Raw genomic sequence first — 14,280 nt, 5'->3', positions numbered from 1 at the left:
AATTCCTGCTGACATTTCCACTGAGGCAGCAGCTCCTCATCTGCAGTCAATGGTGCAAAATGAGATAACTAGCTGAGTAATTCTACTGCAGACCAGACAGTCATCCAGCCATTTGTTCACAGTAATAGGTTCTCCTTCTCAATGAAGTAGCACTGCCTGTAAGCAGGAATTAAGCTGATAATGAGTCCAAATGAATTGCGTGCATATTAAATTACGGATGTGTTGCTGTCACAGCTCCCATTGGGTAAAACGATACTTGCACAGTGTCAGAATATTCAGATTGTATGCATCATTTATGTATGTAAATACCTATATATGCTGCAGTCCTTTGTGTTTGTGGTGACGTCATATGAGAGGAAGATAACAAATCTGAGGCTAACGCAGTGGTTCTCAAACTTTTTCTGTCAAGCCCCCCCTTGGAGAAAAAAAAATGTCCAGGCCCCCCCTTGACCCCCCCCCAAAAAAATGTCACAAATGGGTGCAGTTAAACTTTTATTGAAAGAAAGTCAAGATCGTGACCGTTCTTTTCACTTTTCTCTGAGTAATTTGCTGTGCAAAAACACCCAACTATTTCAATGGCTCCATCAGACTTTTTCCAAATAGAAATATAATAAAATGTGCGATGACTTTTTCAGAACAATAACAATAAAGTTCAATCAGTGTTTTAAAAAAAACAGTGTTTCCGCTACATACATTTTGCTGTGGCGGCCCTGAAACAGTGACAGGAGTCACAGGACATCAATCACACGTGAAGTCGTGGCAACCAAATACACAACAGCGGGGCCAGTTTACTCCTCACACTGTTCTAACGGGTAAAAGAGGGTCTGACATCGCACGCTCTCTGTCCGCACACAATCATATGCAGTTCTGTTACGCAATCTAATCTAAACAATCCTATTGTATATCTCCGTATGTCCCTACTGTAAATGCATTGATTGTCGCTGTTTATAAAGCTTATAAAAAGGTGCACGTCATTTGGTAACAATCGATCGCTCGTTTTGATCGCTACGTCATTAATAACGTCCCTCGTGCACACGCGGCTCACGTGCTGTTTTGAATTGCAAGAGAAAATATTTAACTTTTGTAACTTAATTAAACAGACGGCTGATGAGGGTAGTCAACAAAGCAGACAGAGAGACAGACAGATAGAGGGGGGCGGGGCCAGCAGCTGTGCAGAGAGCAGAGGTACAGGTGTGTTGGGGGAGTGAAGGAAAGCAAAGTGATCAGATTAAAGTAGATTGTGAATGAATTAAAACTTAATACAGTGAAGAAAAGAGTACAATTAGAGTGTGGAGGTCTACATGTGATGTGCTTCTCACAGAAATCATTGACATATGCGAGGACAACGCGTTTGTGTACTGTGCCACCTGAAAATGAGTCCGGGTTGTCCGACGTCAAAACATAGTTCCGCCTGCTACATTTTCCAAACGTTGGCCCAGGGGGGGCGCGCCCCAAAGTTTGAGAATCACTGGGCTAACGTGACCCGACCCTGCACGTAAATATGAAAGTGCGTGTGCAAAGAGTGTATGTGCTTCAAAGGTTGAGTCGTCCTTTAGTAGTTTTGTTTTCCAGTGTAGTTTCCATGTTTGCGCCCCAAAGGTCAAACTGACCAATATCTACTTCGTGTTTGTCCACAGCATGCGTGCAGATGTCAGTCTGGGGCTGTGTTTGTCGGCGTGGCTCTCTCTGACGAAGCCCGATTTCCTGCTGGTGAGTCAAAGCTACATGTAGCCCGATATAACAAAGAGTAAAACAGGACTAATTCACTCGAGCAGCAGCATATTGAGAGGACATTTCAGAGCCAGCAGGTCAGAGAGACAGCAAGCGGCAATGTCAAATGCCCAGTGACAGTGTCCTATTGAAAACTAAAAGCGTCACTGTGACAGACTTTATCTGCATGATCTGGTTTTACTGTTTGTGCAGGTGCACAGTGAACACAGCAGAGAGCTCAGCATGCAAGGTTGAAGCTATGTTGGAGTGTAAGGGCAGCTGTTAGGAATATTACTTCTTTTTACACGATAAAGCTGAGAGAAAAATGGCCTCTTTTGTGATTAAGTTCCTTTCAAGAACTCACTCCACCTGGTGTTAAGGTAGTTTGTTTAATAGTTGCAATGTTCTAATGCATGGATCGCCACACATGGACACAAATGTAACATTTGTTGTTTAAGTCGGCATGAATTTCAAACGCAGGATATGTTTGTAAGTGTGTCAGTGCCAGTAGGATCCACAAGCCCACAAAGTGCACAATGTAGCCCACCCGAGATTCACAGTCCCGATAGATGGGACTGGTTACTTTCTACGCAGAATCCATCCGATGTCAACATCACTGCACAAACTTTGACCCCCTACTTGTGGTTAAATGCCAGGAAAAAGGGCAACAGTTGGAGGAAAAAAAGCAGAGCGCACTGGACTATGAATAAAAGAGATAAAGAGACGTGGGAGGTATCCCGGTTTCAATACAGTCACCTGTGTCCCGTTCTGCCACGACATGGATTTTGCAATACCGTCATTACCGGAATAAACACACGTTTTAGTTTTCGTACAACAGAGAGGCGACTGTTTGGGACGAAACTACGTAATGAAATTTATAAACGCTTTGTTTGTTAACGCCTGTCAATCAGAGGCGGGCGGTACCACCCCCGGCCCCCGTCTTTGAGAGGGAGTCTGTGAAGCCGCGCTCATTTTCAAATGTATCCTGATCGAGACGCGTCATTCACTATTTTTGCTAGCACACTGTACATTAGCCTTCTAGCTAACGTTACGTTACCACTAAGAGACTGCGCCCATTCTCTCTTCACAATCAGAAGTGATTGTAACAGGCTGCACGCGCGGTCGCCGCATGCGCACTTGCGTTGCTTTGGCTCCGGCTTCGGACATTAGTGGGGCTGGAGCCAACTGCTCAAACTGATGGGGCTCGGGACCACCACCGTCCTCCACCACACTAAAGTGCTCTTTAGGGGACGCTCTCCACTTTTCTCTGGCCAGGGGAGGGGACGTCACCGAGCTGCCGGACACAACCACCCCCCTCCAGCCCCTCTCAGTACCTTGCCCACTTTGAGCATTTTTCAAAATTGTGCAGTGGGTGGAGTTATGGTCTTTTTGGTCTATTTTCATGAGTTTATAATAGTTCTACAATTGAACACAGATAATAGGAACCCTTACATCAGGAGAAACTAAATTTGACAGTCACTTCTTTTACTTGCAAAAGCCTTCACGTTTCTATGACCTGTGTGCAGCAGGCTTACCTTTGCTTGGCTCTACCAAAGGGGGAAAATAAGAATAAAGAATTCCAGCTGTGCTAAGGGCACTTCACTTTCATTTCATTCATCAGAGCTTTTTCCAATGTTCCTTCCTGCACTGTAAAAGCGGCACCACCTGTGGTCCGAACAGAAAAAATCTCTAAGAAATGATCACACAATGTGTGATTTCTCAGGAGGACAAGCTGGTGGAAATGCAGAAATTTTCTATCATATGTCGATGATTCGACCCAGATACACCGCAGAGTCTGTCCTTTCTTAAAGACCAAATCAAAAGTTTTCTCATCTGTACCTAACAGTATGAGCTGTCGGTGAGAATGCAAGAAGTCTGAGCACAAATGAAAAGCAAATACATCATCTAAATGCAAGTGTGAGCTGCAGACGGGCCGCTCTCATCTTAAAGAGTCCTGGGCTTGTTCAAAGTAATACTCTGCTATTATCTCCCCCAGCAGCCTCAGCTTTAAAGCCTCCCCAGAGACGTTTAAGGAGTTCTTGCCCAAACTTTATTTAAACCATTCTCATGTGTTTTCAGAGCTCGTATATCTTCACAGAAAAACTCCATACTAATTACCTTTTTAACAGCAGATCCATTTAAATGGTCACGATACCATTACGGCAGGAAAACAGGCTGTTGTAATTGACTTCCTGAGTGTGTATTTTAGGAACTTAAAGCTTTTCTCTCCATAGAGAATAACAGTAGAGCCCTTGAGGTTTGCGTAAACAAACCTGTATTTAAAAACCTGCAACAATCAAGCCTATTTCTCTTTGTCTCTCTCTGCTGTGCTGAAACATTCAAACTAACTCACTTCTTACATTCAGGGTACAGTGCGCTGTCCTTGGTTGTCTTTAAGGTACAACAGACACATTTCATGCCTGCGTCAGCAAAAGATACTTTCTCACACAGGGCATTGATTTGTTGATAATTTCTGTATGTGTTTAACCTTGTAAACATCTCCATGTGCTGCAAGACATATCAGGGACAACAGCAGCAGTCATCTCCATGGCTGTGCTGTCTGCTTCTAAACTGCATTGTACCAAGGACAGGCTGAACAACACGTTTTCAGATCGGCAGGTTTGAGACGTTGCCAACCTAAAGAGCCAATCCCGTTAATGGACGGGGTGACGCTATGCATATCATTATGTGTAACCTATGGCAACCACTTCGGCAATGCGCGAGCCAGCTGTAACCCTCATCGTAATTTTTGCACGTTAACGTTACTACTAGTAATTACTAGCTACACTTCACGGCATAAAGGAAAACAACGTCCTCTGGTCCCGACCGTGAACGGCACTTTGTCGTTTCCATAATATCGTATTTTCTTCAGTTTGTCGTCTCGTCTACAAACCGCTGACACAAACAGCTGATCCGACACCGTACGCTGCAGGCGCAGTAACACGTACGTGTTGCGGTCAGCACAAAGTAGCGCCAAATAAAGAGGCGTTCTTACTGAAAAGTGAAACGGGGTGAATTATTCAAATATAATCGGTACCACTATTGATTTTTAGGTGAGACGTCCTTATAAGTGGACAAATTACATGTGGAATTGCCCCTAGCTTTTGGCCTCAACACCAGGGCCGTGATGACCGGCATGCACTGTATGTAGTACACTTACCATTGATAAGTATCTCATACAACCCCACTTCAAACAAACCGAACTATCCCTTTAATGAGGGAGAAGGAGGAGATGCCTCGGGAGGTTTTTACAAGGTAATTAAACATCTTTTGCAGATCAGACACAATTTATTATTTCAAGCAGAGCAGAGTCTTAAAACATGACAGGAGCTGCTCTTTAAGTGAATTTAACAATATAAAGAACAACTCGCATAGACAGCCACAGAGCTGATATTTGCCAACCTGTTCGACCACTTTTCTCTCCACTGAAGAGAACAATGCAATCGACAATCAATTTATTTGTGAATAACCTTCCCACGCATACCTGTAAAGAGAGGCGTCAAAACACAGGCACTGATAAGAAGCTCACACCTGGAGTCGTCCTCTTAGGGACCTACATCCCTCATGTAAAGGCACTGATTGAGGTGTGTCTCATATAGACCCACTTATGCTGGTTTTGTAAGAGCTTGTGGGGGGGCACCACTGTCAATTAGTACCACGTTAGTTTCGATTGTTCCGACACACTGCGTCATAATCACGAGCCTCCTCTTCAGGCTGCTCAGCTGCTGTGAAAACTGAATCAAGGGTGATGGAAATTCAAAATGCATGTGGTGTTTTTTCAGCAGCTTAATAAAAACATACTGCTGCTGAAGAAAGTCAGATTAATACAGGGAGAGGAAAACAGACCGAGGCCGGTCATGTGGAGAAAGAGAACAGAACGGAAAGGCTCAAATCTGCTGGAAAATAAATGTTTTGGTTCGAATATTTTTAATTGCATTTTGGATCAGCATCTCCGCGTATATGATGGACAGTGGAAGAGAGCCTACATCTCCTCCTCCCTGTGCAGAGCGCTCGACAGCCCCGTGGGGACATTCTACAGAGTGACAGCCCAACAGCTTTCCAAGATAAAGCCTGTTTCTAGGTTTGACGACATATGTTTCCTGGCCAGTCATCTCGCGCAGACGGGCTGCGAGCTGCCAAGATGACCGGCCAGGAAACACATGTCGTCAAACCTAGAAGCAGGTTTTGTCTTGTGAAACCTGTGGTGGTTTTACTGCTTTCAAGCTCTGTTGCGTTTTAGTGCATAACTGTTTTTGGAAGATAAATGTTGCTCTCAAAGTTTATTTTGCTGCCACATGAGTTAAAGTTAATATTTTAATTGGACAGGAAAGTACAACGATGCTGCCTCTGTGGACTTTAGGGTAATTTCTTGTACGGATTTCACCACATTTGATAAAAATACTTAAACAAATTTACTGTTCAAATTACATTTAATGAGGCAGGATGAATCTTGTGTAACTTTCTATACATATACAAAAGCAGACAGGATATCAGGTGTCAGCACACTGATGTTCCAAATATCAGTTTGTTCTGCGTCATCTGTTTTTTGGAGTTTGGACTGACGAGCTATATTTGCCAAGTTTGAGCTCCGAGAGTCCAAACGAGGCACAGAAAAAGGCCCTCAGCTTTTCTCGTTATCTATCTCCTTATCTCTTCCATTACCCTGCCGGAGAATCGAAATCTATTTCAGCACACCGTCTCGAAGAATCGTCTCATTTTCTAAAATTCATCCCGAGGAGAGACGAGAGAGGAGGCTTGTTAAAGGAGCTTTGAGCAAGCTTTGGGGTTTATCCTTTGCATTTGTCTTTTCGGCATCTTTATAAGAAAGCATGACACGCAGCTGGATTATACAAACCATGCAGGCTGTAACATCTGGTCAGATTTATCTCTAAAGCCACTTTTAAACAACGTGAGCTGACAAAAGTGCCTTGCAGACAACCAGAGAAGAAAACTATGTAAAGGACAGGCGACCACATGATTGCACGTTGCTTCAACTCCTCTCATCTCGTGGGTGCTTTTTGTTACGCTTACTTGTGCTTACTCACCTCCTCTGCTCTGTGGGAGGGACAAAGACGGGAGGAGAAGAGACAAGGAGAGGAAAGTTACAGCTGGATGTACAAACTAAGAAACGAGAGGCCTTTGTCTCCCTGCATTCTGAATGTGTCGCTGTCCATGGTGCTGAAACAGCGCCCAGTCTGTCTGCCTGCCTGTTTACCATTACTACTACTGTTCTGTTGTCATAACAGCAAACACAGCACATCCTTGCAAGGTCATACAGCAAACGTGGAGAAATCCTGAGCACAAGAAATGTCTAAACGTCCCTGGGGAACAAAGAGCCCAGCTGGTCATTGGTAATAAGTCCTTGGCACTTCTGAATGAGCTCAAAATGAATGAGAAATCCCATTAAACTCACGTTGGCGCTAATGCTTCATGAATACAGTCCAACATTTTCTCTTCATATTGTCATGCAGCTGCAGCCTTTCTGCACTCAGATTGTCCATCTAAGGACTCCGGACTCTGTAATTTCACCCGGCCTTGAAAGCATCCACTCGACTTGGCTTTCCTCTGACTGCAGGCCAGTGGATAGAAACTGTTGAGTGATTTCTTGTTTGACCTTTAAGCAGCAGGTAAAGAAAGTAGTTGTTTAATGCTCTTACAGAAACACTATATGGAGCATTCTTGTGAAATGGGTTCTCACATCTTACTGGCCACCTTTATATAAACTATTCTGCAGTTCAGTGTGAAGTAAATTACAAACTGAGATCTCTTATTGTGGATCTTCTGAAAGCTTTGTTCCAGCAACTTGTCATTAGTGCATTGCAGATATCTGTAATGTGAATGAAAAGCCACGTAGGAGGGAAGTTGATTGTGTTGCATGATGGTTACTGCAAGGATGCAAGCTACGTCAGGCAGAGTGTAAGGTTACACCCCGTCTGACGGCATTTTGAAGGAGACAGCCTTTGAAGAAGTGAAAAGTGATTTTTAAAGGAACTGGAACATCTTAAAGTGTAGACGTGAGAATATAACAGCTTCTGGGGAAATGTGTTGCAGCCTTTAAAAGCATGCAGGGCGGGACCGATGAGCACGTAATATGACCACCAAATCTACCATCGTACATTTATACACTGTCATTGTTCTTTTCCTGGTAAAACAACTAGCAATAAAATGCACTGTAATAGGTAACTGTCGTCTTGTGTTCTCAGAAACTGACAGTCATAAAGAAACAATATTCTAGTTTGTCCTAATCTGTCAGGAGTGAAAGAAAAGTGTTGTAAGAGCGGAGGAGAGAATGTCGTTTTTTCGGGAGACATTTGCTCATCAGACATGAAGCCACAGGTTGTTTTTCATCCGCTCGCTCTACACCTTTACCATGGTAACTGCTTTACTAGGTATTTCATCAAGAGGAGAGAGGAGCAGCCTTGACTGATTTTCTATGGTGTTCACATAATCAGCAGTATGATGCACGGGGCTGACAAGATTCTTCAGATGTAAATGTGGAGGAGCAAAGCTCTAAAACAGGTGATGATGGAATTTTTTACATAATGTAATAATAAATATTGAATCTGGGTCAGACCTGAAAAAGCATGTTGAAGCAGCGGCTCATAACTGCTTCATCAACTCTAAATCAACGACGAGTGCGTTGTATTGACGACTAATGGCATTTTACTTTTTCCGTGCGTTGTGCTTCTGTTCATTCACTCAGCGTTGGATTCACCACTTTCAGCTTGTACTGATAAATGTGTTTTAGGCAGGCAGCTCTCAAACACAGCAGCCTTGATAGTAGCTCTGCACTTCAGACTATATAACAACGTAAGTACCCCTGTAACATCATTTCCGGAGGCTCTCCTCAACGCTGTAGTAAATTTGTGATGGGTAATTGAAGTCAGGAAATAGGACCAAGAGAACGGACACTCCGAAGACCATTCTATTGAATTACTTAACAAAGGTCGTATTTGTCCCGCATGTGAAATGTTTCTCATACTTAGTGTGTTTACTTTATTTTGAGAGTCTTTCTCAAATCTTTTTATCGATTTGACACCAGATTTATTTGCAGGAGACTTTTTATGTCTTTAATAACGGGGAAGGATGAAACCTGGTCGTAACACATAACAACACATCGTCTGCGTACAGGGATGTTTTGTGGGTGTCCTCAAAGCTAAAAGGCTACGGGCTTTGATAACCATATGCCTTTATTTTTAACCAAAAGTCGTGTATTTGCTGTTTCTAACTTAACTACAAAGCCTTGCTCTTGCACAACTGATGCTAGAGGTGAACATAGAGCATCATAGTTTGAACCTTAAGGCCATTGAGGAAGCTGCCATGTGGATTTAAAGACTGGTATGAGGTTGGGCATGTACTTTTGCTGTCATTGCACCATTGCTATTGCCCTTTGAATCCTGGCCTTTCTATGATTCTGTGCAGATGAAGAGATTGCATTGCCGTTGTCTAAAGCAGAAGTTAAATATGTGCTCACTGGTTAGAATATGCATGCACGACTACTTTACAGATGTTTTTAAGTGCTGTAATCAGCTGCAACACTGCAGGATAATTACATTCTTTTGGCTTTTGTAACTCTGTGGGAGGCAGCATGATTACAGTTTTCAGCTTCTACCGTTTAAAGCCCCCTCTTTGATGTTCAGAGGCTGGACGTGTTTGGGTGCAGGTAGGTCTTTAACAGCCGTAGCAGAAAGTGTTTGCCATTTGGAATGTATATTGTGGATCTTTTGTGAGTGTAGAGCGCAGTTGTCCGTCTGAGGCGTTTTGCTGCATTCTCTTAGTTTTGTTGAAACTGCGGAGGAGTTTTAGATTTTAGTCCTGGGTCAGTTGTTCAACTGTTTTAAGCAACTGCTATTGATAATCGGGCTTGTCCTTGTCATTAAATAATCTACTGTTGCAAAGTTTGGTTTGGAAAAATGAGCTCTAAAAACAGCATCACTTTATTAAGAATTAAATACATTCAAATTAATAATAAAATACTTAAAATTATACCACAATGGTCTAAGCATAATGGCTGTTTCATATTTTTGGTGCATAAATACCGATGGCAGTCTCACAACAGCACATGTATATAGATATAATATAAATCTTTTAAATGTCACGCTGTGCAACACGGCTCTAATATTATCTTGGCCACAATCTGTTTCAGACTGCATGCTTATCATTTCAGAGCATGCCACGTGTGAGGAACACCTGATGATACAATATGATATGAAAAGAGAACAGATGCAGGCGGAGACATGGCATGTGCTCGTATTCGTTTATATTACCGTCAAGTTAGAGAAAAATGAAGGCTTTTCTTGCACGTGTGTGTATTTATTTGCATGTTACAAAAGAAATCTCTTTCTGATTGTCGTGGTCGCAATCAAAGGTCTTACAGCAGGAGTCGTGTCATTGGATTTTTCCACCTAGCCTTTGCTCAGCAGCAACACCACTGTTTCTGATTGACAAAGAAAGATTGCACCACTTTCATCATCTCCTTTCAGGACTGTCAAATTCTGACCGAGTCCCCCCCCAGAAATTGGAGTCAGAGAGATTTATACTCAACGGATATACTCTTAAACAGAGTTCTGACAGTAATAGGCAGCTAGTGGAGTTTCCTGAATAGTGGAAAATCAGTGTATTCACGAAGGCATCAGTGACGTAATTATGAAACTCCTGATCGTTAAAGAACTTATTAGTCAAATTTCTGAATGTCGTAGGCCTGCAACTTGTTCCATTTTTCCATGTTCTTTATTCATTTAATTTGTTGGTGATCAACAGAGGCAGTGTCTGTTACTATAATTGGGTTTGATTGGAGCATAGTAAGCACACCAAAGTACTACAGGAGGCAGGAGTGGTCTGAATATAATTATTTCAGTTTCATTATGATAAATAGATAATTACTTACAAATGATGTTAACATATTTCAGGAGTTGTAGCGTTTGAGAAATAATTACTACATAATTACCTAATTAAAACTACGTTGTACGTATCACAAAATTAATTCCTGAATCTTATTTACATATATTTTGCAAAAGGTCATTGCTGAAAAGCACCACGTGCACACTGTGAATGATGACTAGTGTGTCTTTTATTGTATTATTTAATGGCTCAGACTACAGGCAATTATCTTTATATCTATCATTTCAGTGTAAGTTACAACTTTGAAAAAAGATAATCATTGCACTGCGAGACTAATTGCTCCTCTATCTCCCCAAATGCATTAATGTCTGGTCTTTAAATTGAAATGCATGAGTCCCGTCAGAGTGACGGTCCTTTAACTGAAGGTTATCCTTCTGCATCATCACTGACATCTGTTGTTTAATAGTTCTCTGGAGACAGCAGCTTGTGTTTCAGCATGTTAATAAGGGGCGAAATATTGATTTGTTGTTGATGCAAGTTTCAGAGCCTGTTTAATGCAGGATCTGATATTTATCAGTCAGACAGGAGATTATTTGTAAGCAAGTTACGCAACTGATGTAATAAGCAGTGTGTTGGAGAGCTGGAGTTGCAACTTGCAGCTGTTTCCATAAAAGTGAGGCCTAATGGTTTCAGGTTGAAATTATGCTAAAAGTCAGCTAATGAATATACATTGAAATAGTTCAAGTAATGAATAAACAGAAATACTGAAATATACATATAAATATAAATTATCCTGCTCAATAAGATGTAGGATTAGTTAGCAAAAAGCCATCAATAAACAGTTAAAATTGTTCCCTAGAAGTAAAAAATAAACTGTTGAAACTGTTAGCTAAGTGATTGACAAAAGGTTGAAATTGTATCCATGTAAGTCAAGGATAAACTGTAGAAATTGTTAGCTAATAGTCATGGATGAAATGTTAAAAAATTTAAGCTAATAGTTATGGATAAACTGTAGAAATTGTTAGCTAATAGCCATGGAGGAACTGTAGAAATTGTTAGCTAGGATTAGTTAGCAAAAAGCTATCAATAAACAGTTAAAATCATTCGCTAAAAAATAAACTGTTGAAACTGTTAGCTAAGTGATTGACAAAAGGTTGAAATTGTATCCATGTAAGTCAAGGATACACTGTAGAAATTGTTAGCTAATAGTCATGGATACACTGTAGAAATTGTTAGCTAATAGCCATGGACGAACTGTAGAAATTGTTAGCTAATAGCCATGAATAAACTGTTGAACTTGTTAACTTATAGTCATGGATAAACAATTAAAATAGTTAGCTAATAGCCATAGATATACTGTTGAAATTGTTAGCTAAAACTAGTGACCAAATGGTTTTATTTGTTAGCTTAAGTAATGGATGACTGCTTGTAATCTAAAATAATTGGATAAATGGTCCACATACTTACCTAAAAGTTCAAAATGAACAGTTAAATAAGTTAGCTTAAATTAATAAATGTTTACAACACTCAAGAAACTCTGTTACTTTTTTTTTTAGTTTAAACTAATGATTAAACATTTGAAATAGTTAGCTAAGTTAGGCTGCTGGATAACTGATAGAAATAGTCATGAATGAATGTTTGGAAGTATTTTCACTAGTAGAAGTCCAATTTATGAATAAACCACCCTAATATTCTCAATTGTAACTTGTAACAACATCAGTTTTTATACAATCAATAGTGTTAAAGATTAGTCTTAAAGTCTTACAGACTAATTCAAGTTAAACCCTGTTATTCATTGCAGCAGGTTTCGACAAATTCAGTTTGCTCATTCATGTGCGTGAAGCAAAACTCCGCTCCTCCTCCTTCAACTTTGCAGCGAGCGGATAGGACAGAAACAACCAGAAGGGTTCAGGGCTGTGTGAGCGTGTGTGTGTGTGTGTGAGCCTGGTATAATAGCAGAGAGAAAGAGAGAGAGGAAGCGCACAGCAGCTTGCTAAGTGATGATCTGTCTGCGCTCGCACAGCACGGTGGTTCACTCCGCGCTCTCTGCCTCAGATGCTTTCACTGTTTGTTAACGAGTCTTACACATGCTCCTTCCTGCTCGCACCTGTTCACTTTCTTCTATCCTTTTTTAGGGATCAATTATTTTAATTTTTTTAACTTCATTCTAGTTTTCTCCAGAGTGGAAAATAAAAGGAGAGCGCTGGGATTGTTTTTGGCTTAAAGTAACCACAGCAGGAGATGTTTGAAGAAAATTTCTGTTCTTGGAACACCTGCAAAGAAAAGAAGGAAGACCGGCAAGGATTTTCTCCTGTAAGGGTTTCGGGGTGGTCCTCCACTGAGAAGCATGCACGTTGAGAATTAAACACTGCCAACCCACATGGACAAATAAAAGTGGAAAAAGAGCCTAAGAATACAGAGAGGAATCATGAACACCACAGATTTCCATGGATTGATCCAAGGCTACCTGAACAGGAGCCAAACCTCTGGCATTTCACCGCTTAACAAAGACATATCAACTGAGGACAAGGACTCTTCGGCGGGATGCTACGAACAGCTGCTGATTTCCACAGAGGTGTTCCTCACTTTGGGCATCGTCAGCCTGCTGGAGAACATCATGGTCGTTGCTGCTATCGTCAAAAACAAGAACCTTCACTCGCCTATGTACTTTTTCATCTGCAGCCTCGCTGTTGCTGACATGCTTGTGAGTGTCTCCAACGCCTCTGAGACTATTGTGATAGCGCTCATCAACGGAGGCAACCTGACAATCCCCGTGACGTTGATAAAAAGCATGGACAATGTGTTTGACTCTATGATCTGTAGCTCTCTGTTAGCATCTATCTGCAGCTTGCTAGCCATTGCCGTTGATCGCTACATCACTATCTTCTACGCACTTCGATATCATAACATCGTCACCCTGCGGAGAGCGATGTTGGTCATCAGCAGCATCTGGACGTGCTGCATCGTCTCCGGCATCCTCTTCATCATCTACTCAGAGAGCACCACTGTGCTCATCTGCCTCATCACCATGTTCTTCACCATGCTTGTGCTCATGGCATCGCTCTACGTCCACATGTTCCTGCTGGCACGTTTGCACATGAAGCGGATTGCAGCTCTGCCGGGCAACGCTCCCATCCATCAGCGAGCCAACATGAAGGGCGCCATCACCCTCACCATCCTCCTCGGGGTGTTCGTGGTGTGCTGGGCGCCCTTTTTCCTCCACCTCATCCTCATGATCACCTGCCCCAGGAACCCCTACTGCACCTGCTTCATGTCCCACTTCAACATGTACCTCATTCTCATCATGTGCAACTCCGTCATCGACCCCATCATCTACGCCTTCCGCAGCCAGGAGATGAGGAAAACCTTCAAAGAGATTTTCTGCTGCTCTCAGGCGCTCTTGTGCGTGTGAGCTGCCTCTTTCAGAAAAGCCCCAATGAAATGTAACATTGCAGACAAGGACTTTGAGGTCTTGAGCTGTTATCATTGTGGACTGATGTGCGCCCTTGTTTTTGATGGTTAATGAGGGTTCACGCCTGTGTTATCATGAGTCAGGTTGCTGAAGAGGTAGGTTTACAAACCCCTTGTAAGATAGAGTGCCACTCGTGTAGAAAATGCTGTTTTGTTTTGTAGTTGACGCCGGTCTAAAGTGCAATTTCAAGCGGCATGTATAAAACCAATTCACATGCTCTCTTTGAAATCTCGTCTATCTGCCTATCACACTTTCTT

General features: G+C 42.0%; 1 protein-coding gene across 1 annotated transcript; it reads left to right on the top strand.

Annotated features, from left to right (window-relative positions):
* Positions 1–12,979: 12,979 nt before the first annotated feature.
* mc4r (melanocortin 4 receptor) lies at positions 12,980–13,963 on the top strand. Its single transcript, XM_069667178.1, has one exon. The coding sequence runs from the start codon at positions 12,980–12,982 to the stop codon at positions 13,961–13,963; it is 984 nt and encodes a 327-aa protein (XP_069523279.1).
* The last annotated feature ends 317 nt before the right edge of the window (positions 13,964–14,280 follow it).

Source organism: Semicossyphus pulcher, unplaced genomic scaffold (assembly GCF_022749685.1).
Source record: "Semicossyphus pulcher isolate SPU_LCO1_2020_fin unplaced genomic scaffold, fSemPul1.0.p SCAF_18, whole genome shotgun sequence".
Taxonomy (NCBI): domain Eukaryota; kingdom Metazoa; phylum Chordata; class Actinopteri; order Labriformes; family Labridae; genus Semicossyphus; species Semicossyphus pulcher.
This window is presented reverse-complemented; position numbering and strand designations above follow the sequence as displayed.